This window comes from Phyllopteryx taeniolatus, chromosome 8, assembly GCF_024500385.1.
Source record: "Phyllopteryx taeniolatus isolate TA_2022b chromosome 8, UOR_Ptae_1.2, whole genome shotgun sequence".
In the NCBI taxonomy this organism is placed as follows: Eukaryota; Metazoa; Chordata; class Actinopteri; order Syngnathiformes; family Syngnathidae; genus Phyllopteryx; species Phyllopteryx taeniolatus.
Genome location: NC_084509.1, coordinates 4,035,075 through 4,061,097, shown reverse-complemented (window position 1 = coordinate 4,061,097; position 26,023 = coordinate 4,035,075). Strand labels below are relative to the sequence as shown.

The window sequence follows — 26,023 nt, the reverse complement described above, 5'->3', positions numbered from 1 at the left end:
GAGGACGTCGGTGTACCAGGGGGTAAACCTACAAAAGGCAAAACCCAGGCCGCAGCCAAGAATTGAACCCAGAACCTCTTAGCTTTGAGGCGGTCATGCTAACAATTAGTTCCTAACCACCATGCTGTGTTTTACATCGGTTAACCTTTATTTGTACATGTATGACATAAATGTTAAAGGTATCCAAAATGTTTTATGATGGTGACCATTTGAGATGTCGTGTTATGTAACGAAATGGTTTTGGCGTGAGAAGGACTTGGTAGTCAACCAGTACCGTTCCGTTTGATTTTAGAGGATCAACTGTATAAATATTACTCTAGATTTAAAAAAAAAAACAGCCTACAGTAATCCCCACTAAATTGCAGTTCACCAATCGTGATCCCACTAAATTGCAAACTTTTCTGTTATACATATACTTGTTTATATGTACTGTGTGTTTTGATAAGTTTGTGATTAAAGTGCGGTATTTTAAAGCTGAACTATGAAACAAATGTTTAGATTTTTTTATTCCATTATTATTATATATTTTCTGTAAATTTTATGCAATCATTTTTTTGTGTTGAAATATGTTTACAGTGTGTTTAACACTCAGACCTTGTTTGATTTTACTACACTTTTAGTTTGTTTGTGGCCTTTTTTGGCCATCTACAAACATACTGCAATTTTAAAGACTTTGAAGATGTTTTTTTTTTTGCTTCCTCTACTACATAAGGTTGTCATTAGAATGAAAAAATAACATTCATTTTATTGTTTTATAACATTTCAATTTCCAGTTTCTTTACACAGTGTTTATAGGTTGTAAAATAACCTCAAAAATGAAATTGTCTCATTACCATTTTTTTTCTTGTATCACTTTCTACGGCCAACAGAAGGAGTTTCGACTTCTTAAATGAAAATGCAATTGTTCATCATGGTCTGCAGAGGGTATCTCCACTTCTTAAAATCTAAATTGCTTCATTCATGTGCTCCATTGGAGTGCAGTGAACCATTTAACACTTCTTTCTGAAACTAAGAATCTGGTAGAAAACAAGAAAAAAAAAAGAATTAAGTGTTGAACGAAAGCCACTTTACCTAAACTGAATTATTCATTAAGTAATTAAGGAATTAAAAATACAGTTTTCATGAGTTTCAACTGGCCAAAAGTGGCCACGATCGAGCTAAAAGGTGCAACATGATGTAAATAGTATATTTAAAGAGCTGACGTTGGAAATGACAAAATCAGACAAAAATCCACACCGTTGCAAGCGTCACTACTTTTGTATTAACACACCTAGCCAGCATAGAGGCCTCCTGTTTAAAAAGTATATATTTTTTAATATGGTCTATATTGCAGATTTCCATTTCCATCCGCGAGTGGGCCTGGAACATTACATGCATCCACCTGTGCCTGGGAACAACTACCGGAGACAAATTCCTTGTGTGTTTTGGACATACTTGGCAAATAAAGATGATTCTGATTCTGATTCTGATCAACATAGTCCAGAAGCTGCTCGGTGAACAGGACAACAAGTAGACGTGTGCTACAGTACAAGACAGCCCGCGACCTGTGAAATGTGAAGCGGGCGCATCCGCAACTAGCTTAAAACAAGCAAACAAACCTTTCACACAATCCGTCGTCTTAATTAATAGCAACCACACATTCACTCTACAGTTTTGGAACTCCTGAAAATATCCCACTCCAGACAGCGATTGCGAAAGAAAAGCAACTTGACCACTGTGATGACCCTCATGGGAATTCCCAAAATAGACTACTATTTGTGTGAAAGTAATGTGAGCTGCTCTGTTTGGGGAAAAAAGCATAACAAACGAAAATATCAAACGTGTCCGAACAATCATTTATACACCTCATACTATATTTATACATTTCAGAGATCTTTTGACATTTTGCAATATGCTTTCCTTCCAAGAATGTGACAAGATCTGTAATTGAAATAAGAAACTCATACCGCAAAGCGGGGGTGGACGGGGGGCCGGGGGTGGCTGGGGGTTCTTGGCTACACTCGGGGTGGGCAACGTATGGTCCACGGGCCACATTCTCTACCACCTGCTTTGTTTTAACCCGGCCCATCCAGCATTTACATGAATAAGAATCTTGTAATAGTTCTCGCAATAATTTTGCCGTTTTCCCCTATAATTGGTTATTTATAATGTAATGTATCAATTAATTTATCTCATTAAATAATTGGTTAATTAATTTACTGTAAATAATATTAATACAATGACACATTTTACATATACATTTAAAATTGGTTAATTGACTATAACTCACTTCATTATAAATAATAATTCATGATACATAATACATAGTACTTGGGCACAAAGGTTTGCCAGCCCCTGGTCTACACACACATGCATGCACACACAAGTCATTTGTATCTATTTTTCTCTTGATTATTGCTACACATTTGTAGTTATTGCAGGATTTGTTCTATACAATCATGATCTTCGTTTTATTTGAAATGTAGATACGAGAAGTTGCTCACCACAGCTCACATCAAAAGTGTCACATCAAAATGTATATTACTATATAGCTAATCCTCTATTGCTGCAATAATACAAATATAATTTCTAGAAAATAATACTGTGTACTGAATGAAAGAGTCAGTGGGCCTTATTCATCAACAGAGCAAAATGTGTTGTGAAAGCAGCATGTTTGCTTCTTCTAGAAACTAAAGGAACATACATAGTGGAGCAAAATAATGTCTTCATCAATAGTAGCTTTCTTTTCAGAAACACATTGGAACCTCCAAAGTTAAATGCAGCAAAAGTCATAGATTGTACATATATAGAGTTCTTTTCCAAAACGCTACAACACACTTCAATAATTCTGATGGAATTTTTGGGGGAATTTATTAATCCAGACAGTATAAACATGAATTTAACCTGTTAAAACAATTCATTGGCTCCGACCAAACTTGTTGGACTTGTTGTACGAAAGACTTTTTTTCCCATTTTTTTCCATTTCTCTTTTGTATGAGTTTAAGCGAAACGTTCTGGACTGATGTGCTTCAAAAGTCAACCCATCCATCAACCAGTTATGGTAAAAGTGGTCTGTGCTTGTTTAGTTGGATCTTATGTTTGCTACTTTTGATCAAACTAAGATTTCACAACGGTTTTATGCGTTATTTGAAAAAGCATAGCATCCTTACGCTTGATTCATAATCGTGTATTCATTGTAGAGCATTTAAACAGGACTAAAATGCACTTAAGGAGTTATGGGTGAGGACTACTGTTTCTACAGCGATGACTTCCTGCTGCATTAAATTCACTTGAGAAATAATGAAGTATTTTTATTTTTTTTTTGCCACTTTTTTCATCAATTTGTAACTTCTTTTCTTAGTTTGTGAGGTTTTGCCTACAGGCTCACAGTCTCATATCCTAAATGACAAATCGGGGAGCCTTGGCATTGTGTGTTTACTGAATGAGTATCCTGTGATTTGGTTTTGCCGCGGGTTCAATACCCAGTTAGTGGTCCCAAACCTGAATAAAAAAACCAACTAATCACGCAGGTGACTCACTGTGGCAACTGCTGACTTGGATATGCAACTATAGCAGGGGTCACCAACCTAGAATTGTCTACATTTTCAAATGATCACTTCCACAGCAGTCCAATCAGTGGTGAGTTATGGCCCATGGGCACCATGTTGGTGACCCCTGACCTATAGAATGTCGCTGATTAGTTTGCATCCAGTAATAATTATAAAAGTGAAGGAGTGTTCTTGAACAAAATGCACATTGACATATTGATTAATGGGGCCCACCGTGTGTGTTTGTGTGTTTGGAATGTTTGGCTCAGGTGAGTTGTGAAGGTGACGGCGAAGGTGGTGAGGTCACGTCACAGGTAGGTGGTGGCCTCTCTGTTCTCGCGCTCTCTGGCCTGAGCCACGGCCACGTTAATGCACTGCAGCCACTCCTCGGCGTGCTTCTCGTCCTGAGCTTTCAGCACGTACGACTTATTGTCTGTGAAGATCTCGAAGGCTCGTGGGAGGCCTCGATCCCGACGCTTCTTGGCCACCACCTGAGGGACAAATTAGTCAGCCTGGTGCCCAAATGTTAAACAAGGCTAAATTGGATTTAGGGGCGCACCGATGGGTAATGCTGAGGCTTACCTTGACGCTTTGCACTTTGTTCATCTCAATGGGAATGTCGTCCAGCTCATCCTTCTGCAAGGGAGTGGGACAAGAAAAATATCTTTGTGCATCACTAACAATGGCATCTTTGTCATTTCTTCATCACACTGATGCATCACCGAACTACTTTAACCACACACCAATCCTTTTTTTTTTTTTATCAACTAAATGTTGAAATTGTTTGATGTGCTGCACCTCTGGGGTTGTACAATTTCTTGTGAATGTGTGTGTAATTGTCTGGGGGTGCAAATTGCGCATTGACTTTCGTGGGAAGCCTGAAGTTATGTGCAGACACAATGTGTTTGTTGACAATTGCTGTTGTTACCACCACGGGTTTATAGCAGCACACTCATGTACCCATTCATTATTGATTTCCTGGAACATTAAGTACAGTGAATCATCAACAATTACTCATTGGCTACAACATTATGTCCTCCAACACAATCGAGGATGGTGCTTTTCAAACTGCGTCTCCATTCACTGGCACCCCAGAGGTCAAAGGTGAGGTGCAGCAGCTGAAAAAACTGGAAATAAAAATAACATACAGTGGAAACCCCAACTTACGAACGGCTCAGTGTTCAAACTATTCCATTTTCGAACCAAAATATTGTCCGATGGTCAAACCTTATCACAGTGTGCGAATGTTTCATTCATCCCTATTGTTCCAGGCGGTGCAGCCATTTTGTGCCGGGCGGAGCAGCCATTGTGGAGAGGTGGCTCGCTCTGAGTCGCTACAGCGTCGCGCTGGGTCGCTACTTTGCTTATTGTGTCATTGTGTGCCTTTTCGGTGTTTTTCACCTTTATTCTTACATTTACATAGCGCGTGACAGCATTTCTCAGAGTATCATTTGCGAGAAGCCAAGGCACTCACATGGCAACTTGCTGTCAAGAGAAGAAGCTGCAAGCTAAGAAGTCAAGGTAAAAGTGGATTTCATTTTTTGCTCTTCATAATTGCTTGTTAAAGTGTTTTGTGATTTCCGCCGGGCTCTGAATGCACCAGAGTCGTGACGCTGTTTGGGTGCGTGTCGACAGGGCAGCCGCGTACGAATGAGGACAGTTCCGCTTGTTGTTGTTTTTGTTAACTTTGTTAATAAGGAGATTTTTGTGTTCAGTCTTGTCGAGGCTGGAACCAGTTATTTATGTTCACATTATTTCTTATGGTAAAATTATGTTGAACATACAAACTTTTCAATTTAGAAACCCCGTTCGAGAACCAATTAAGTTTGTAAATCGAGGTTCCATTGTATATTTTCAAAAACAAAAAGTAGCTTCTTCAGCTATATCACAGGAAAAATGGATTGATACTTAGAGGCTTGTGAAAATTTTTAAAAGGGAGCATTTTAATATAGCTTTGTTTATGTGTACCTAGCATTTGAGCTGATGAGCATATATGTACACACAATGTTTGTAAATAGAAAAAGACACATTTGACCAGCAATTCTCAAATTGGATAACATTCACAATCAATATGGTTCTTGCTCTTATATTGAGAAGCAAAGCCTGAATAATAATTTAAAAAAAAGATCTTCTGAGAAGTGTAACCGACGAGATCCTACAGAGCCAATGAGGACCTTCTGTGGATGGAGATGGAAATGGAGCAACATAAAATAACATTTTGTGGAACCTCATCCCCCGTGTGGGAATAGCTCTTTCTCAACACACCAGCAAGAGCTGACAAAAATAAAGCGAGAGCTCAGAACAAAGATGAAAAACCTTTCCCATTTGTGGCTGCTGAAAAAGGTTTGCAATGCTGTTTTGGAATAAAAACAAGAAAGCTTCATTCTCAGCTATTTTTAGAGAATTCCTCCGTAGGACACAAACACAACACTGAGCAGTGCGAGGAACATGAAGGGGGTTCCCGCTCTACTTCCATCCATCCATTTTCTGAGCCGCTTCTCCTCACGAGGGTCGCGGGCGTGCTGGAGCCAATCCCAGCTATCATCGGGGAGGAGGCGGGGTACACCCTGAACTGGTTGCCAGCCAATCACAGGGCACATACAAACAAACAAAGAACCATTCACACTCACATTCACACCTACGGGCAATTTATAGTTTTCAATCAACCTACCATGCATGTTTTTGGGATGTGGGAGGAAACTGGAGTGCCTGGAGAAAACCCACGCAGGCACGGGTAGAACATGCAAACTCCACACAGGCGGGGCCAGGGATTGAACCCCGGCCCCGCCTGTGTGGAGTTTCAAATTAGAGTACGTTATAACTTAATTATTTCTCAACATATATCTCCTTGACCCTTTTGTATCGTCTGTGAGTCGGAGAACCCCTTGTCCGATTGGCTGACAAGTTTCTGTTAAAATTATCCACCAATAAGCTTGTACGGGCCGAAATTCCGAGGGGTTCTTCAAGTCGAGACGGCAAAATTACCGTGACATTTCAAATGCTGAAAACTCGACTTAAATAGTGCAAATTGAACATTATTTGTAAGAAGAGCAGTGTGGGAAAGTAGAATAGGTCATGTACTGTACTGTACTTTAGTAATCAATTATTTCTTCATCAATTGATTTGTTACGGAGTTTGTAGTGCTCATTCCATGTTTTTCAGATGATGACGACAACTTGTCGTGTTGCTGTTGACCAGTTTGGCAGTCAAAACAACTCAGAATTGAATTTTCAAGGATGAAAGTCAAACAAGAAGCCAAGAACCCAAACGGTTTGAAACAACTTGGCAACAGGTGATTAGCGCCCAGTCGTTTTCTATGCTAAAATGTCACTTAAAACATTACATGTTCTTTACAGGACTGAATGCAAAAAAAGCAGATTCAATCCTCTGTTAAAATTCAGCAACTTTATAGCTGATGATCTAGTGAGGGTTTGTTTTGCGAATAAAAAGTGAGTTGCTTAGATGCCTTTTTTCCCTTCGATAAACACTGTCCTCTCTATTTGCTACTAGGTCACGGTGATATCTGCTTCCAGTTACACCGGGTGAGAGTGACTCATGTTGTTGCATCATCTCACCTTGGCCTCAGGACTTCCCCCCAGGACCGTGTCCCGAGGGCAAGATGCACTACAGTTGGCTTCAGCAGCTTCCTCGCGAGCTGATCACCAGTTGAAATTTCCACTCTTGCACACGGTTTGGTCGCAAATCACACGGCTTAAGAAGAGTGAACAGTGTGTGAGTGCGTCATTTACATCACTGGCGTACCGATTTGCCTCTGCGGAAGAGTAGCTGGTTTCCCGCCAAGGTGAAGTAGCGAGTCTTCCAGCGCTTGATAAACCTCCAGCGGACCTGCTTCTCCTTCAGCTTTCCTTCAATGAGAGGCTGACCCTCCTGATTCACACCTGCAGAGACACACCAAACAGGGTCAGGAACATCTTAGCTCTTTGCTCATAGGATTCACACGTCAAAGGTTTTAGGAAAATAATTTGCCTGTAACGTCACGCAAAACCAAGAGTTCAAACCGCAGTCATAGCGCAATATCAAAATGAGACCTCAGTTGAACAAGCAACTAACTGTCTTTTGCTTTTCTATTGGCTTTTTTCCATTGTCAAAGAAAATGAGAGAAAAGAGAAGCATGTACACCAAAAGTTGCATTAATTAAGCAGACTCACACAAAGCGAAGGGACTCCAGCGTCACCTTGTGCATTATCACTTGTTATCAAAGAAAGTCAGAGGGAGACTTCCTTTCGTTCATTTTGTTTTACACAGTTTTTCCACCCATCCATCCATTTTCTAAGGCACAATAATTAGGGTTGCATGAGAACTGGAGCCTAACCCAGTCTTTGGGCAAGAGGCGGGCGGGGCACAGTACGCCCTGGACTCACCCTCACACACTTTGCCCTTGTTGTAGTGTTTTATTTGTTTGTATTGTTTTCAACGTTGTTACTGTTGTATTGTTGAATTTTTTTGATTGTTTTATTTTTTTATGTTTGATTTTTATTTATGTATATCACTTTGTTTAGCCGCGGTTGTTTTTGAGAGTGTTCTGTAAATATAGTTGAGTTGCATTAGTCACCAGGCAATTTCAGTGCGCATAAAGACTAGCAACCATTCACACTAATGGATGATTTACAGTCTTCACTTATCCTAATGAGCTTGTTTTTAGGATGTGGGAGGAAGTCAGTGTCCCCGGAGAAGATCCACACCCAGGCATAAGGAGGAAATGCAAACTCCACAGAAGGAAGGCCAGAGCGAAGATCTGCGAACCCCAGAACACCCGAAATGTTAAGCACTCGAACGACATGTTGCCGAAGTTACGTGAATTAGCATTAATTAAGTAGACTCACATTCAATGCAGAAAGACCAACATCAAAGAAAGTAAAAGTTATGTTTTACAGTGGTTAGCAATCCCTCCACCCATTTTCTCAAATCTTAGAATGTACTGCTTGTCCTTATTAGGGACAATCATAGGGCACATATAGACAACAAAACGTTCATCCTCACGTTCTCCCCTATGGTCAATTAAGTTTTTAATGAACCTAACATGCAGGTTTTTGGAAAATGGGAAGAAATCGCAGTACCCAGAGAAAACCTACGCAAGCACTGGGAGAATATACGTGGAGTTTACAAAGGAAGGCTGCAACAGCCAGCCAAGGCTCAAAACCCAAACCTCAGAACTGCAACAACAAGGCAACCAAGCTGCCCTTTGCAGTGGTTAACAACTAAATAGTGAGATGGGTGAAGTGTAACACAATAGAATACACAAAACATGCTTCTTTTCTACAGTTTTGCACAACATTCTCATGAAAATATGTTCAGATCTCAGATTCCAGTTTTGATGAATATTGGCCTCCATTTATCAACACTTCTCATGAATACATTTTAAAGGTCCCGTACTTTGGCTATTTAGACCTCCATTGAGTGACTCTCTAACATGCACTTAGTATGAAAGTGTCAATTTCATTTAAAAAAAACAACTTGGTTTTTTAATACAAGTGTCCAGAAAGGCCCCTCTGACAGCTACTTCTGTTTGACCCAGTTTTGTATCCGCTTTGTCCATATTTGGCTAAGACCGCCACCTTTCCCTTGATTGGTTGCATCCGTGTAGAAGTCCCAGTTGTTAGAGCACACGTGTTTGTTATGTTGACAGTGCTGGCTCGGGAGCGCAGAGGTAGGCGAAGATCTTCGCTAGTGATGTAGATAAGCTTGAGAAATTCGAATGACCTGATTTCAGGCCTCTCTGCAGAAAAATGTCTTGAATGATTTTAATTCATATTTGACATGTTTACTGAGGTATTACAATATAGCCAGACATCCCAAATACTAGAAAAAGCTGTTTTGGTAAAATGTGGCACCTTTAAGGCAGCACAGGGGATGGTTAACGGGGTTCAAATCCCGGCCCCGCCTGTGTGGAGTTTGCATATTTTCCCCGTGCCTACGTGGGTTTTCTCCGGGCACTCCGGTTTCCTCTCACATTCCAAAAAAACATGCACGGTAGGTTGATTGAAGACTCTAAATTGCCCGTAGGTTTGACTGTGGGTGCGACTGGTTGTTTGTTTCTATGTGCCCTGCGATTGGCTGGCGACCGGTTCAGGGTGAAGATAGCTGGGATAGGCTTCAGCACGCCCGCGACCCTAGTGAGGATAAGCGGTTAGGAAAACGGATGGACCTTTAAAAGGTAGTGTCATAAGTAGTCATACGCTTTTGCACACACAGTAGAGTAGGATGACTCATCCATCAGCAGGGGAGCTGGCTTGCTCAAGGACAACACAGCCACATTCTAAACTGCTGTTATACAAACGGAAGTGGGCTCATCTGGGATTTGAACCTCCTCACACCCAAGCGAAAATCATGACACTAGACCAGTGGGCCAAGTACTGGTTTGTCATTTTGTTTTTAAGCCCTACTTACTTAACCAACTTAAAATCCTGTCAGATGTGAAGTTGAGTAAATTGTTGCATTGTATTTTAGAGATCATCATCATCATCATCATCATTTTTTTATCATTAGTTCACATATTTGATGTATTTGAATAACTTTGGGTCCAGGGAGGAAACATTAATTTTGGCCAAAAAATACACAAATGGGGACGGAACCCACGATGCCCGAGTCAGGAGAGCAATTTTAGCACCTGTCCTAGTAAATCTGTTTCCCTGTAAACCAGCTGGTCGAATTCAATAAAGGTAAATGATTATATAGGTTCAGTTAAGCAAATACTACATCCAATCTAGGAAACGTTCATCGGACACAAGTGAGAATTGCCTTTCTGTATCCAATGTAGAATATTCTACTTTCTTCCACTCATACTTTAGTTTTGCAGTCTTCTTCTTCTTCTGTGCTCATAACATCAACATTGTTGAGAGATTATACACAGCATGACTGGAGCCAAAACTGGACCAAGAAATCCTAACGCAACGATTTTTGGGTGCACTGACAGAGTATGTGAGAGAAAAGTGCTTTATTCTCCTGGACGTGACAAACATTAGACAACACATAAATTGTGACCATTCGTACTTCCTATCAGGCTACTCGACAAGGACACCATTTGCACAACTGGACACGCTGCAACACAGTGCAGTGCCGTCTGGGCTGCATCATCCGACAAATATTCCAAGTTCTTGTGGGCAGAAATGAACGTGCTTGACGCATAAATCTTCGGTGCTGTGTCTATCCCTCGCTTTGAAGGAGACACCTGGAAAATTGTCCCAGGATTTATGTGAGCCTCGGGCCATGACTGCGGTGCACAACCTCTTGTACAAGACAAACTGACGTCAAATGACGAGACCAAGTCATCAAAAAAACACACAATTCATCTTGAGTCACAAATGATGTGCGTTCAGATCATAAGTGTGAAAAATTTGCTTTGGTTGCATTGAAATACTATACTGTAAATGAAAAAAAGAACCACTAAGAAAGACTACAGTCCATATCAGAAAAAAAACAGCAGCAATTCCAAACCAGTATGGTGTGAGAGATCATCAGGGGCGCTGCCAATTTCACTTTGTCTGAATATGATACGTTAATTACTTTGTTAATCCATCTATGCCAATGACATATAGTGACAGGCAGAACAATTAAATGCTCTTCCATTAGTTGGCAGCGCATATATGACTTCGTAGCGCTACCGATCAATGCATACTAGAACTAGCAGACATTCCAACAGCTTCTTCCCTCTTGCAATCAACTTCTTAAACACCTAACCTACAACTCCATTGCAACATGCTGGCAATTTTTTGTCTTTTTGTCTTGAGTTTGTTGTCACATTTCTGTTGGGCCAATTATATATTACTCGTGCACTCACTGTAGTAGTCTCACCACGCTGCACTATTTGCATATCTGTTGTTGACCAATACTGTCCACTCATGCCAGAGTAGCATCTGCTCCATATGCACACTGACTGAGTAGTATCTGCAACATTTGCACAATCAACATTGTCCCAGACGATCGTACTACTCGCTTGAAGTCTCGGCGCCCTTTGCACAATCGTCATTGCACCGGACTATTGTAATATTAGTCATTCGAACTGCTCTAAGTGCTAGAGGACTCTGCATCTTTTTGCACAATTGTCGAAAAAATAATAATAAATAAAAAATTAAAAAATTTACCTGCATTACCAGCTAACTAGCAACCCTTTATTGCTCAGTGACTGTTTTTCTCAATGTCTTTATGTTTCAAAAGTGTTCTCTGTCAATTGACTGTCTGTTGTCGTACTAGAGCGGCTCCAACTACCGGAGACAAATTCCTTGTGTGTTTTTTGGACATACTTGGCAAATAAAGATGACTCTGATTCTGATGCATTATTATTACTTCACACCATAATATGATTGTCCATCTTCCTACAATAACACATTCACCTTAAACCGTAAACACCCTGATACTAACCCTAACCATTACCCTACTCTAACACCAGTAACACTACATTAATTCCTAACCCCCAATGCTAATCACCTAACCCTATGATCTTAATACGAACCCTAACCTCCCCCTTACCTGACGCCTAATCCTAACACCCCAAGCCCTAACGCCTTGACACTAACCGCTAGCTCTACTCCACCTCCAAACCGAAAAATTACTATTACAGGAAGGGAGAACTGTCATGTATGTGTGCATTTCCTGCCCTTCCGCCTTATTTTAGGTTTAGCTGCTGCTTAGCGTGTCACCTACAGTACTGTCTCGTTACCTTTGATTACCTTATACAAGTACATTTAACCTCGTTAACTGCCTCGTCACCAATTCGTTGCAATTCGTTGTCATGTTGCAGCATTCCCTGTTTACGCCATTGACTTAAAGGTTAGACCCTGTTTGATTATTGACCTTACCTTTTGCCTCATGTTTTGGATACCGTTGCCTATGCTTACTGATAGCCTGTGTACTGAACCTCACCTGTTTTTTTGGCTGGAGTCTTGCATTTTGGTCCTACCTCTCAAGAACTAAGTCTTCAAATAATCTATAAATCCTTAAAATCTCAAATGGGTACAGGTTCGGATGATCCAAAAGGCAAATCATGTGATCCAAAGCTGTATGTATCTGCCAGTGTGCTAGTACACGTGTGTGAATTAGTGGGTCTATTGCGGTGAAAGGGTGCTGGAGGAAAACAGGAGCTAAGACGATAAACTATACGTCCTATAACTGACGTGAAACACTCTGTAGCTCATCGTAAAATGTGTACATGTAACTAAGACACAAACAAGGTGAGCAATAAACGAGAAAAGAGTCAGTATTGTGTGTCAAATAAGCTTCTGAAAAGAGTAATCGGCTGTAGTGTGCTTTAGTGTGTGGTCATCAGTCAAGCTGACACCAAGACCTTACCACCGTCAGTGATATCCCGCCATCAAATTAATCACTTCACCATTGTAAATCATCATTAAAAAATAGGATGATAATATAGTGTAGAAGTAGTCTCATGAGCAAATCATTTTAGTTTAGAGGGTCTATTATTATAAATTGTACTTTTACTATTTAAATCCAATGTTGAAAAAATCAGAATAATATCCCAAAAGAGTAGAAAAAAATCTGGCAAAAAAATAAATAAATAAAAACTAAAAAAACTGACAGTGATGACATTTATGCAGTCTTTTACTTTCCGTGTTATAGCTGGCAAGATAGCTGGGAGAATTGTCTGATTATGTAACCCTGGGTGCAGCCTTAAATCAAGGGCATTAAAGTCCAAGACATGCAAATTTCTCATTTAAACTCTGTCACGCAGTCATAAATCGCTATGCCTTAAGTCCTTGCAACTATTAGATGTGTCATTGATGACAGCAAGATGCCGAGTACAGGGGATCTGTGAAGTTGTGCAAACACAGGGCAGAGTCACATTTGGTGCCGAGGGTCCAAAAGTGTCACAATTTTCTTGACAACGTACCGTATTCCATCATTTTGTTTCATTATGCGCACCATTCTGATAGAAAATGCCGTGACTAAGCCATAATGCCAATCAACACGACATACAGTAAAAAGAGGGTTTGTTAACGTGTTTCTACAAAATGTCATGTTATATCTAAAAAATAAGTATGCGCTGTGAGAAGAATGTAGGGTCAAGGCAACTTCGAAATTCAAACACAAATAGAAATAATCCAGGGTTGCATGGTGAAGTCATAGTAAGCATGTCTCCCTCACTGTGCCTGGGTTCAAAGTTTGTGGGTTTTCTCCGAGTATTCCGGCTTCCTGCCACATTCGAAAAACATCCATGTTGGGTTAATTGGAGACTCTGAATGCTTTATTGGTGTGAAAGATTGTTTGTCTATATGTGCCTTGTGACTGGCTGGCAGTCCTAGATGTAGCCCACCTAACACCCAAAGTCAGATGGGATAGGATTAATTAGGATGAATTTTTTTTCATAAAATGTATTAATAGAAATATTCCAGGCCATACTGTTGCTTTCATTCAACTTTTTTAACTCTACAGTAGGGCAGTGGGAAAAAAAGGATATGCATCAATGCATCCTTATTATTGTCGATAGGATGTGAAAAAGTGTGTCATGGATATAAACTGACAGCAAATTGTGATACATTTTTAACTGATAATAAAGACTAAGTAGCTTAAAGTTTTCTTTAGCTTCAGTAGGAAGTAGCTACAGTAAATAACTAAATTGACTAAATTTGGCTACATTTTGGATTTGTCAAGAAATGGAGCGATTCACAAAAGACTCATGCTGGAGTGATGCTACATCACACAACTTCAACATCTTAGTTATGGAAAGAGAAGTTAACCGTTGTTAATCGTAAAACATGAACATAAAACAAAGTAATGACAATGCTTACTACACATAACTTCCTGTATTATTTGTCCCTTCTCACGTTCTTATTTTCTTAACACCCTTTTGTTAAAAGGTGTTGCAAAAAAATAAAAATAAAAAGTTAATCTTTTGATGCGTGATGATAGCAGTCCATACGCTGGAGTTTTATGCACACTGGCTCCAGTTTGACCCCACCAAAGTTCCCCTCGTCTTAATTGAAGATGATTCACGTGTTGCAGTGAGTCACTGAGGTTGATTCTGTGAATTGTTATTGTAAATATGACATTCATCAAAAATATCTATAAAAATACATACAGTATAGACGCCATCAAACCACGGACTTCACCTCTCACTCAGGTTAGAGGAAGACCAAAGACTGACCACAACATCAATAAAGAAACCCCATTTCTCCAAAATTGCCTCAAACCTTCTATTGCAAAGCAATGGTTTTAGCTGATGACTGACATTTTCATTAAACCAAGACAGGCTTCTGCACACAGGCCAAAAGTGAGTTCCTAAATTAGCCTCAGCCTACCAGTGATCATGATTGCGATATAAAATGAAAACAATGCAGTGAATTTAATACATTATGAGCTCTGTGCAAAGGACTAGGACTACCTCTCTCTATTGTTACAAGCTGAAAGTCCTAACTACCTGTTCTTCCTTAGAAGCTTTAATTAAAATAAAATCCACTGAAAGCATAACATACCTGATAACTGAAAGATAGATTTGCATTCCTGTTGCTGATTCTGTCAAATAACAGTCTTTAATGTTGGGTTTTACAAATAAACTGTGGAAGACTTTGTACTTGTTACAACTAGGGCTGGAGCAGTAAAATATTGAACTGTTCCGTCCGCTCTGAATGGAACAATACGCCCTTATGGAATGCCTGTTTTCGGATTTCCTATTCATTTTGCATAGATGCTTAACAGGCTACTGTGTGTGGGTGCCTGTACAGGCAGATGAAAAGCTTTCTCTGCAAGGTACTGTCCCATGCACTCCATCTCACACTGTTGTAACTTTTCAGTTGAATACAACATTAAGGGAGTGAAAACGGTTGAAACAAACATCAGTGGCTGGAAACGTTGCTTGAAACATGTCCCGTAAGTGTAAGGAAACCACAAGCAATATCACCTAGCATCTCCAGCATAAGCAATCTGGTATAACGCTTCCTGGACAGATGACAGTCGAGCGATTCGAGGAGTCAACAACTGCCTATTCAAAATGCTTTTGAACAGAACTACTGTGCCAATTCAGATCAAAACAAGAAGATTACCCATGCAGTTGGAACATTTATTGCTTAAGATTTGCAGACATTTTCTGTGGTTGAAGATGTAGGTTTTCATCACTAAATAAAAAGGCTTGACCCCTGTTAAGTTGTGCCTTGCTCAACACATTCCAACAAAGTTGTGATTTCCAACCTCTATGACAAAGCGTGCAAAGCCATAAAACATGATTTGCCACAAATACAAAAGCCCACCACAGATAATTGGACCTCCCCGGTAACGGAGAGTTACAGTACTTGAAGATGACAGTTCACTGTTAGACTACTGGAGTGGTAGATGCGGAGCACAGTATTGCAGATTTGGCACCTGTATGAAAAACACACAACTGTACAAAAGAATTGAGAAATTAGGTGAGTGATAAACGAGTAATATTTCTTGTATTTTAATTTTTCTTGCATATTGCATACTACTGTACAGTGTATACAAGCAGTCAAGGAATAAGAGGCAGTTTACCAATTGAAAGTGTTGTCTTTAAAATTCAGCACACCGATGGTACTGGAATTGTTAACTGCGAAATTCAATTTTTGCTGACAACCAAAAATACAGAGATAATTCTTTTTGCAGACACAAATATGTACCGAACCGAAACCAAAAGTGGCAAAGAGGAAACTGTAGTGACGGAACCTGAAATGGAATATATTGTGATGTATCAGAAAATGATGTCTATACAGTATGTCTAAGTTGGCAGCTCACTACAATATAAAATTTGTTGATGTCATTATTAAAAGAACACCGTTAGACATTTTTACCCTAATTATTTGCAAATTACAGTAACTTACTGAGAACAGTGTCAAGTCAATGTTTCTATTCATTCTGGTGCTGATGAGTAATGCCTGGCTCAGACTACAGGATTTTAGCCCAGATATTGGCTCGATCAGCTATCGTGGGCGATTTCCCCAGATTGAGCCCGACATATTTTGTCGGGAATGACAAAACTTCTTGTAGTGTGACATAATCCACGACCAACGACTTGGTCCAACAATAGCTCTACGATGCCAAAATGAATAGTCTAGCATGTTTGATATTTTGGATATCTTCCGTGTGGTGTGACATATCCATGACAACTCTCCGACAGCGCACCTCAACATCGACCAATAGGATTGTGTATTGTCACCGGTACTTTGCCTCCCATGCTTGCTGTTGTCAACATACTCGGTCGCTGTTGTCAACATTTATTCACGCACACGAACCAATGTTTACCGAAGCTTTAAAGGATGATTCGACAGAACGCTGGCTTGTTTATATATAAATATTAGTGCTAGCACTAGCTTTCTAGGCTGCATGTATTAAAAGTACGTGAACATACCTCAAGCTTCTCTTGAATGGACAGCCCACTCCCGAGCACCGGTGACGACACCACACTTGTCCTCTTTTTGTCCTTTTTTTCCCCAACATAATACATGTGTAATCCATTGTTGTTATCGTTGCCATGGTAACGTGTGTATCCGGTGACACTTTTTCTGGTTCCGCCTCTCTGACAGTGTTTGAGTTGACAAGCTAAAGCCCAGTGATCGTAAAAGACAGGATACGGTGCTATCGGAATCGTGTAGTGTTGCCAATGTTTGCCCGAGATACGGCAAGATTTTATGGCAGTAGTCTGACATAGTGCAATCGTGAAAGACCAAATTTGTCTTGTAGCCTGAGCCAGGCATTACACAAGGTAAACAGGAGCTCATTTGGCTTGCAGAAGAAGTAGGCCAGGTAACGTCCATCTTAACTTCACTTAGCAATTAGCAGAACTGACCGGGATCACTCTATTGCACACAACCCACAATAATGGTTTCATGAAAAAAAAAGTGCTACATACATGTAATCCAAGAGTTAAATAAGACACACATTCAATGAACTACGGGTAACATAAACACACATGATCAATGTTACGTTACTCCTTATCGTTCATGAACATTAAGGTTAAACATCTTTATTACGGCAACAGTTCAACATATTATGGAGCAATCCATGCTGGGAGCACACAGCTTTTACAATTCTGCTGCATGCAAAATACAGTAAGTCTCTGCATGACGTCAACCAAAATCCCATGATGCAGTGGAAACTGTAGTTAATTACTGTAAAATAACTTTAAAGTATTTTACTGTAAGGTATGTGGTAAATAACTACAATTTACAGAAAGAGTGAAGAAGAATGGAATGTACACTGCTAAGTCTGCTGTTTATGTGAAGAGACTCAGCTCCCAGGGACATACTAAATATCTGGCTCTGCGTATTGTCATCTATTGACTCGTTTTATTATACGGTGGATTTCTTTTTTCTTTCCACTTGTATTACAATTAAGAATATTACATCAGTTTACTGTTGTAATTGATTATTTGACTTGAAATTCACAAAATGTTTTTAAATACAAATAAATCAGAGGTCGGACATTTTTCTAAAACTGATTGTGCTCGGCTTTGGAGCAGTTTAGCGTGCCATTTTCTAGTTTTATGTTGGCTATTTTTGGCTATTAAAAACATCCATCCATTTTCAACACCACTTATCCTGGTTAGGGTCACAGGGCGCTGGAGCCTATCCCAGCTGACTTCGGGCGAAAGGCGGACTACACCCTGAACTGATTGCCAATCAGTTGCAGGGAACATATAGACAACCATTCGCACTCACATTCACACCGTCACTGAGTGGGAACTGAACCCACGCTGCCCGCACAAAAGTCAAACGAATGTACCACTAGTGACTGGTGTTAAAAACATGTCTGGTAATTCCTGATCTGACCAGCCCCTTGTGGTTTAGACACCATTTGTCACAGAAACACATAAGCACTTTTTTTTTTCCCCATTAAAACCAGTGCTTACATTTTTCTGATGCTCCAGATGGATTCCTGTGGAATAGAAACAGAAAGGTGTTTTTAAAGTCGAGTTGTTTCTAGCGTCATGTAGATTTGACATAAGTAAGCCCTGTCACTAGCAATAATATGAATAATATATGAATAATATACCCCACCGTCACATAGAAAGTTGGACGCTGTTCACTTGGATGACTGATAATGTTTCCCACATTTCCAGTTTTGCACAATGACACAGCTGATTGTGGTACCATTTTATGGACGTGTTGATGTTTCACATATTTCTAAACCGCTGGACTCGATGAGCACTTTATGTTATTGTTAAATTGTGAATCGAGTCCAACATCGTCTGGCATGAAAAGTGGTGCTGCAAATTAATTATAAACCTTGTGAAAATATTGCTGTTGTGTTTATACATTTGTTAAAACAAAGTGTGCCTTGTTTCCTATCAGCTGCAGTCAACACATTTGCAACAATTTCAGAAAAATATCATCCCCTAAATGCAATATGGAAAACCTTCTGATATGTTCAAGTATATCATTGATAGCTAATGATGCAGTGGGGAATTTGAAATTGTAATGCCCAGCCTGAAGGTGGGGACAAATGTCGCGGAGGGACAACAATAATGTGCTAACGGAATACGACAACCGTTGCTCAAAGTGCTAACAAGACTTCACCGTCCTACTGAGTTGAAAAGAGCGGATTTTTGATTACACATTTTTATGAAACTATATAAACAATGCTTGGTGAAACTCAATCACCTCCTGCCTGCAGGCACATTCCCCTGCCCAGATCACAGGGAGTGAGTGAAAAACAAAGTTTGAGCACGTTTGACATGAATACACTCTGTATATTAAAAACATTTATGGGTTTGACAGAGCTTGCTTGTGTACCATCTGCTATCACTTTTCATATAAAAGCCTTTTGGTAAAACAAAGCCACCCAAGGACACTTGTGGACCTGTAGCTATTTGTGCATGCATGCGCACACGCCGACTCACACACTTGAAATGTGAGGAAACCGCAACGCAGCAGCTTCAATGGATCTTTGTAATTATTCGTCACTTGCTTTTGTTTCGCCATGTGGGTTGGAGCATATTTTAGACAAATCTTTGGTAATTGTTAAAAAAAATTTTTTATCTATGTTGTCCTCATTTAATACACATCTATATGGGCACCATGGTTGGGAGTCAATTGTAAAAAAAAACTTTGTGGACATCCTGTATATCGCTGGCGTCGGGCGGAATCCTCGTACCTCCAAAACCATTTTTCAGGAGAACCAAGAAACAGCACGTTTGTTGAACGCCTTTCGTAGCCGAGTTTGTGCTGGGCATCGCAGGGCATATATAGACAAAACAATCATTCACAGTCACATTGACCGAATTTAGAGCAGGAGTCAACAACCTTTTTGAAACCGAGAGGTACTTCTTGGGTAGTGTTTAATGCGAAGGGCTTCCATTTTGACATACTATCCACTAACTTCTCCACCGTGCTGCCCAAAGTGAATATGTGCAAGAAACTCAAAACCTCTCCAATCCCATCATGCATTATTTGAATTGAGTTCACTGGTTTTTAAGCAATCATCCCACATTTCTTTTCTGCATCTTCTCCATCACAAATGAATAGTTGGAGAAGGTACATAACAACTGATACGCTTTGATGTGATCATCACGTGTCGTCTACACGTTTGTCCACCGAGGCTTAACTGCATCCACACCTGGCAACTTACCGTACTTCTTACTGTCCCAACCGAACGTCAAGTTATGAAAAACAGTGTGTACGGGATGCCGCTTGAAAGCTACTCAATAACGATTAATTAATTAATTTCTGTCTCGCTTTCACCTCTTGTTACCTTCTTCCATTAGCCCCCCTGTCTCATCATGCTACATATTTCTTACAGCATGTGTTACTGTAAACTGCCCTCTTACATAACTAATAATGGCTTCCATGTACAACAGGAGAGGGTTACGGAGGGACCTCTAAGGTTGATTACAATCCATTCCAGCATACGTTTTGACTTTCCATTCTTTGGGATTTGGGGGAAAAAATCCAATAAGAATTATTGGTCATTAGATTAAATTCAAACTCTCGCTTTATCATAAAACCTTTAACTCCACTGGCATTTTTTTAGGTACCATTTTACCATTCTTAACTATTTAACAAATGTAACCAGTTTTGTACAGTAAAACATGAACAGATGCGGAGACAAAAGTGAAGAAATATTACTGCTAGGGAGAGGAGTCACTACACACAAAGAACTGAAGCAATTTACTTTTGTGGTGTACAATGTATTGTTCTTGATTTTTGTCTTTTTCTTTTGTCAGCCACCGAACAGCCAGGACAGAGACGCATGTACCATTTTTCTTAGTCTCAATTCGTCTCATTTCCCATTAATTGGTCATCATCACATTTCTACATTTTTACTTTTGAAAAAATATAAGTCAATAAAAATAAAAAAATATTATTGGGTCAATCTTTGAAATCTATTATTCTCATCTGTTGAGCCACATTAGAAAATACAGTATTGAATGCCCTTATTTTGCAAGACCTTTGATTTTGAAGCATGCGAAGCAAACATGCAACTGTCTAGAGTCTTGGCAGTGAACATTATATTGTGAATTGAAGTGTGTGCTTATGCTTTGAGAAGAGAGGGCAAAACAAATATACTTAAATGTGGAATTTCATACAACCCCAATTCCAATGAAGTTGGGACGTTGTGTTAAACATAAATAAAAACAGAATACAATGATTTGCACATCATGTTCGACCTATATTTAATTGAATACACTACAAAGACAAGATATTCAAAGTTCAAACTGAAAAACATTATTGTTTTTAGCAAATAAACATTAACTTAGAATTGTATGGCTGCAACACGTTCCAAAAAAGCTGGGACAGGGTCATGTTTACCACTGTGTTAAATCACCTTTTCTTTTAACAACATTCAACAAACGTTTGGGAATTGAGGACACTAATTGTTGAAGCTTTGTAAGTGGAATTATTTCCCATTCTTGCTTGGTGTACAGCTTCAGCTGTTCAACAGTCCGAGGTCTCCGTTGTATTACGCTTCATAATGCGCCACACATTTTCAATGGGAGACAGGTCTGGACTGCAGGCAGGCCAGTCTAGTACCCGCACTCTTTTACTACGAAGCCACACTGTTGTAACACGTGCAGAATGTGGTTTGGCATTGTCTTACTGAAATAAGCAGGGGCGTCCATAAAAAAGACGTTGCTTGGATGGCAGCATATGTTTCTCCAAAACGTGTATGTACCTTTCAGCATTAATGGTGCCTTTACAGATGTGTAAGTTACCCATGCCATTGGCACTAACACAGCCCCATACCATCACAGATGCTGGCTTTTGAACTTTTGCGTCCATTACAGGACACAACGTCCACAATTTCCCAAAAACAATTTGAAATGTGGACTCGTCGGACCACAGAACACTTTTCCACTTTGCATCAGTCCATCTTAGATGAGCTCGGGCCCAGAGAAGCCGGCGGCGTTTCTGGGTGTTGTTGATAAATGGCTTTTGCTTTGCATCATAGAGTTTCAAGTTGCACTAACAAATGTAGCGCCGAACTGTATTTACTGACAGTGGTTTTCTGAAGTGTTCCTGAGCCCATGTGGTGATATCCTTTACACATTGATGTCGTGATATTGATATTATGGACCGTAGATGATCCCTAAATTCCTTGCAACTGTACATTGAGGAACACTGTCCTTAAATTGTTCGACTATTTTCTTACACACTTGTTCACAAACCTCGCCCCATCTTTGCTTGTGAATGACTGAGCAATTCAGGGAAGCTCCTTTTCTACCCAATCATGGTACCCACCTGTTCCCAATTAGCCTGTTCACCTGTGGGATGTTCCAAACAGGTGTTTGATGGGCATTCCTCAACTTTCTCAGTCTTTTTTGCCACCTGTTCCATCTTTTTTGGTACGTGTTGCAGCCATAAAATTCTAAGTTAATGATTATTTGCTAAAAACAATAAAGTTGATCAGTTTGAACATTAAACTCCAAATTCCAAACAGTAGGACCTCACGGGAATTCAACTTTATTGGAGGTTCCACTGATCTGTTTCCCCCATTCGTTTTCTCAAAGCTAACCTGTCCCTCTCTGATTTTTTTTAGATTTGATGTTACAGCCCTGTCGCTCACATGCATACGCCTCAGTTCCTCATCTGGGAAAATCTAAAGAGAAAAAACACCAAACACCGGCAATATGTTCAAATTGAAGTACATCAAGCTAAGCTGTTGTCAAGAAGGAAGTACATGTCAGACAAGATTTTTGCTGAGATGAGGTTCTATACTCAATTACTACTATTTCTGTTCTTAGTCTACTGAGCTTTAGATGTGTGGTGCGGTGAAGGACATCAATGACGGACAGGAAACAGTGACAATTCATCGAAATTCTTCTGTTGACAAGTAATATCCAAAACATATGGTAGTTATGACACTTTCAATCACTAATACTAGTCATCACCAGATGATCACTCCAAGTATACATTATGCACCATAAAGGTTGGTCAACATCAGGTTAAAAAAATAAGGTCAGCTCAAATTGTTATCATGACTGAATGATATTCAATCCAATCATGTCAAGCATCTTTCTATCCATTTCCATTAGATGTTCCATAGGACTTTTTTCCAGGTGAATTTTGACTTTCTCTAACAAAGGGAAATGTGTGACCAATCAATCTAAGAGAAAAAAATGTCATAACTGAAGAAAATTATAGAAAGATGCAATTTATGGGTCAGGGTGAGATCTTAAGTACTAACATACAAATTTTGAACATGTTACCAATTCAATCTCCTGTGTCGTATGCAGCGGATGGAAGAACCTGTTGTGATACAAAAAGTAAATAACGATAGTATATATATATATAACAACAGCAAACTCATTCTCTCTCTCTCTCTCTCTCTCTCTCTCACACACACACACACACACACACACAGATCTTAATGCAATTCAGGGAAGGAGACCCTCGTATAAACATGACATCATCAGGGCTAAGTGGTCTTTGAAAACGGGTCACTGGTCCAAAGTCAACTCATCAGAGATGATTGACTGATTACATAGACCCTTCACAATGAAGACGGCAAGCATTTTCATTACCTGAAATATATTACTATCCCTCAAGGGATTTGAGGTCACCACCACACGGATCATTGGAATAGTTTCAACGATGCATTCCAAAGAAACTGACTGACTACAACTGAGATGGTGAGGAAAGATCTCTGCAGGAAATTATCGTGTGTGTGTGCGTGTGTGTGTATGTGTGTGTGTGTGCATGCGTGTACCTGTGGCCTTCTCAGGGTTGTTGCACATGAAGCATAACCACCCACCCTCTTCTTCACTGTAGCCAAAAAGGTCAAAGAAGCGAACGTCCTCCAGCTGCATCTGGAGACTGTCCAGGTCCTGAAGAAGCACAGAAGCACAAACAGAAAATGACATTTGAACTGAAACCAACTCTATTTTATTTCCAACATGCTACTCAGTAAAAGACGTCATTTAAATGAGGCAGGCAATCTTATAAGAGGACAATACAGCTGGCACACAGCCTTCTAAACACAAGCATTTGGCTCGAGGTAATGATGCATTTTGAATGACGTAAAAATACGGACCCCATGTGTGTTGTGATGGGAGAAAAATTTAAACCTTGACCCTGCCCATTACAAATCAGTGCAAACATGCATGTGTTAAGAGTTATGCTTCATTCTACTGCTTCAAACACACTGTACATATGCCCAAAATAAATTGTTAAAAAAGACAAAAAAAGACAATTATTAAAAAAACAAAACAAGCACGAATACTAAGTACATACCCAACTAGTCCACTCCACAAACATGGATGACACGGTGCGCTGAAAAAACATTGCAATGGAACTTAAATGGTCGAGAGAATTCGACAAGTTTATGGAAAAGTATAAAGTCGCACAAAATCTTAAGAGTTTTTATGATGTCAAATGACCCCTGCATATCTCACCAGCCCCTCATATCAAAGAATCAACTGTGGATGTTTTTCTCTTTCTTTGGCCTTTGTTTAGGCTTTTGTGGCATTTTTTGACACCTTGACCAAATAAATGACAAGCCCCAAAAAGGGGTGGTAAGAGATGAAGTGAGAAGAGACAAAGAATATCCATTGCAAGTTAGAGTTTGCATGTTCTCCTGTTTGCTTGGGTTTTCCTCAATTAATCCGTCTTTCTCCCACATCCCAAAACATGTCAGGTTAATTAGAGACTCAATTTTCCATAGGTTTGGCTCTGTATCCTGCGACTGAGTGATGATCAGTCGAGCCCTCTTGCCCAAAGTCAGCTGGGATAGGCTCCAGCTCACCCTCAACCACAGTGAGGACAAGCGGTATAGAAAATGGATGGATGGATGAATTCTGGGCACCTGAACAACCACATCACAAACAGTTTATCTGGCAATTCCGATCCACACATAATGTAAACATGAGTCGAGGAGAGAAAAAAACTTACTGGATATCGGGGACCTCAAGGCTAGTGATAGCAATAGAAGTGAATATAGTTATTTGAGGGCAAAACTGTTTATGTATCTATTTCTGGGACATGCAGTGTACTATGTGTGGCTGTGGGCTGAAGCAATGTATGTAACTTACACATGTTGTGGAAGAGAGGAACTCAGACCATAAGAAAATAAAAGGCAGGTAAAGATAACTAAACAAATGCTAAGGGTTATAGCAGCTAAAAATCCTTACTTGAAAGTAACAGGTACAACTCCAAAGAAAATAAACGTTCCAGAAAGCAAACATCTGAACTTAAAAGATTGCATGTATATTGTAATGGGAAATAGTCACTAACCAAACACATATGCTTTTGTTTCAACACTCAATTGATGTCAGTGTGGGTGTGGGTGTATGTGTCTGTGCCAGGCTAACTCACGCACAGCTGGATGGCCTTAGCGCACCAGATAAAGGTCCTCTAGGCACATTTGAATGACGATTGAAGACGAGAGGAACATATTTAGTTAGACAACAGGATGTGGCCAAGAAGATTGTTGGGCTGTTGGATATCCTCACTTAACCCCATTTGGCATTTCAAGACCACCCCTGGTTCTCACTGTACCTCCTCCCTGCTTTACTAGTTTTTGTCAGGGTGATGATTGGATGAATATGCTTGGTGTGCACATGTGGACCAAGACACTACTTACAGTTTTTTCTCAGTTGCTTTGGTGCATTTCACAGATCAGAACTGAAATTCTCAAAACTCCGTAGTTGTTTTAAAAAAAAAAAAAGTTTCTCATTTCTTTGAACAAGGTGCAAATACATTGGTACATCCATGGAAACGATTATGTACAATTCTCAGCTGTTCCTCCAACATTATCACTTGGTCATGTCATCTATCCATCCATCCATTTTCTGAGCCGCTTCTCCTCACTAGGGTCGCGGGCATGCTGGAGCCTATCCCAGCTATCATTGGGCAGGAGGCGGGGTACACCCTGAACTGGTTGCCAGCCAATCGCAGGGCACATGCAAACAAACAACCATTCGCACTCACATTCACACCTACGGGCAATTTAGAGTCTTCAATAACCTACCATGCATGTTTTTGGGATGTGGGAGGAAACCGGAGTGCCCGGAGAAAACCCACGCAGGCACGGGGAGAACATGCAAACTCCACACAGGTGGGGCCGGGGTTCAATCCCCGGCC

The 26,023-nt window shown here is 40.0% G+C and overlaps 1 protein-coding gene across 7 annotated transcripts in view; it reads right to left on the bottom strand.

Annotated features, from left to right (window-relative positions):
* Nucleotides 1-1,823: 1,823 nt before the first annotated feature.
* Nucleotides 1,824-26,023, bottom strand: part of veph1 (ventricular zone expressed PH domain-containing 1) — a 94,972-nt gene continuing 70,772 nt past the window's right edge. For 4 of the 7 annotated variants that reach the window (XM_061782702.1, XM_061782700.1, XM_061782704.1 and 1 more), the window contains 4 exons: nt 23,652-23,769; nt 7,290-7,426; nt 4,110-4,163; nt 1,824-4,018 (listed from right to left, as the gene is read on the bottom strand). In XM_061782702.1, the coding sequence (XP_061638686.1) occupies nt 3,836-4,018; nt 4,110-4,163; nt 7,290-7,426; nt 23,652-23,769 (492 nt within the window). In that variant the 3' untranslated portion in view covers nt 1,824-3,835. The other 3 variants (XM_061782707.1, XM_061782705.1, XM_061782706.1) reach the window with 3 other exon arrangements.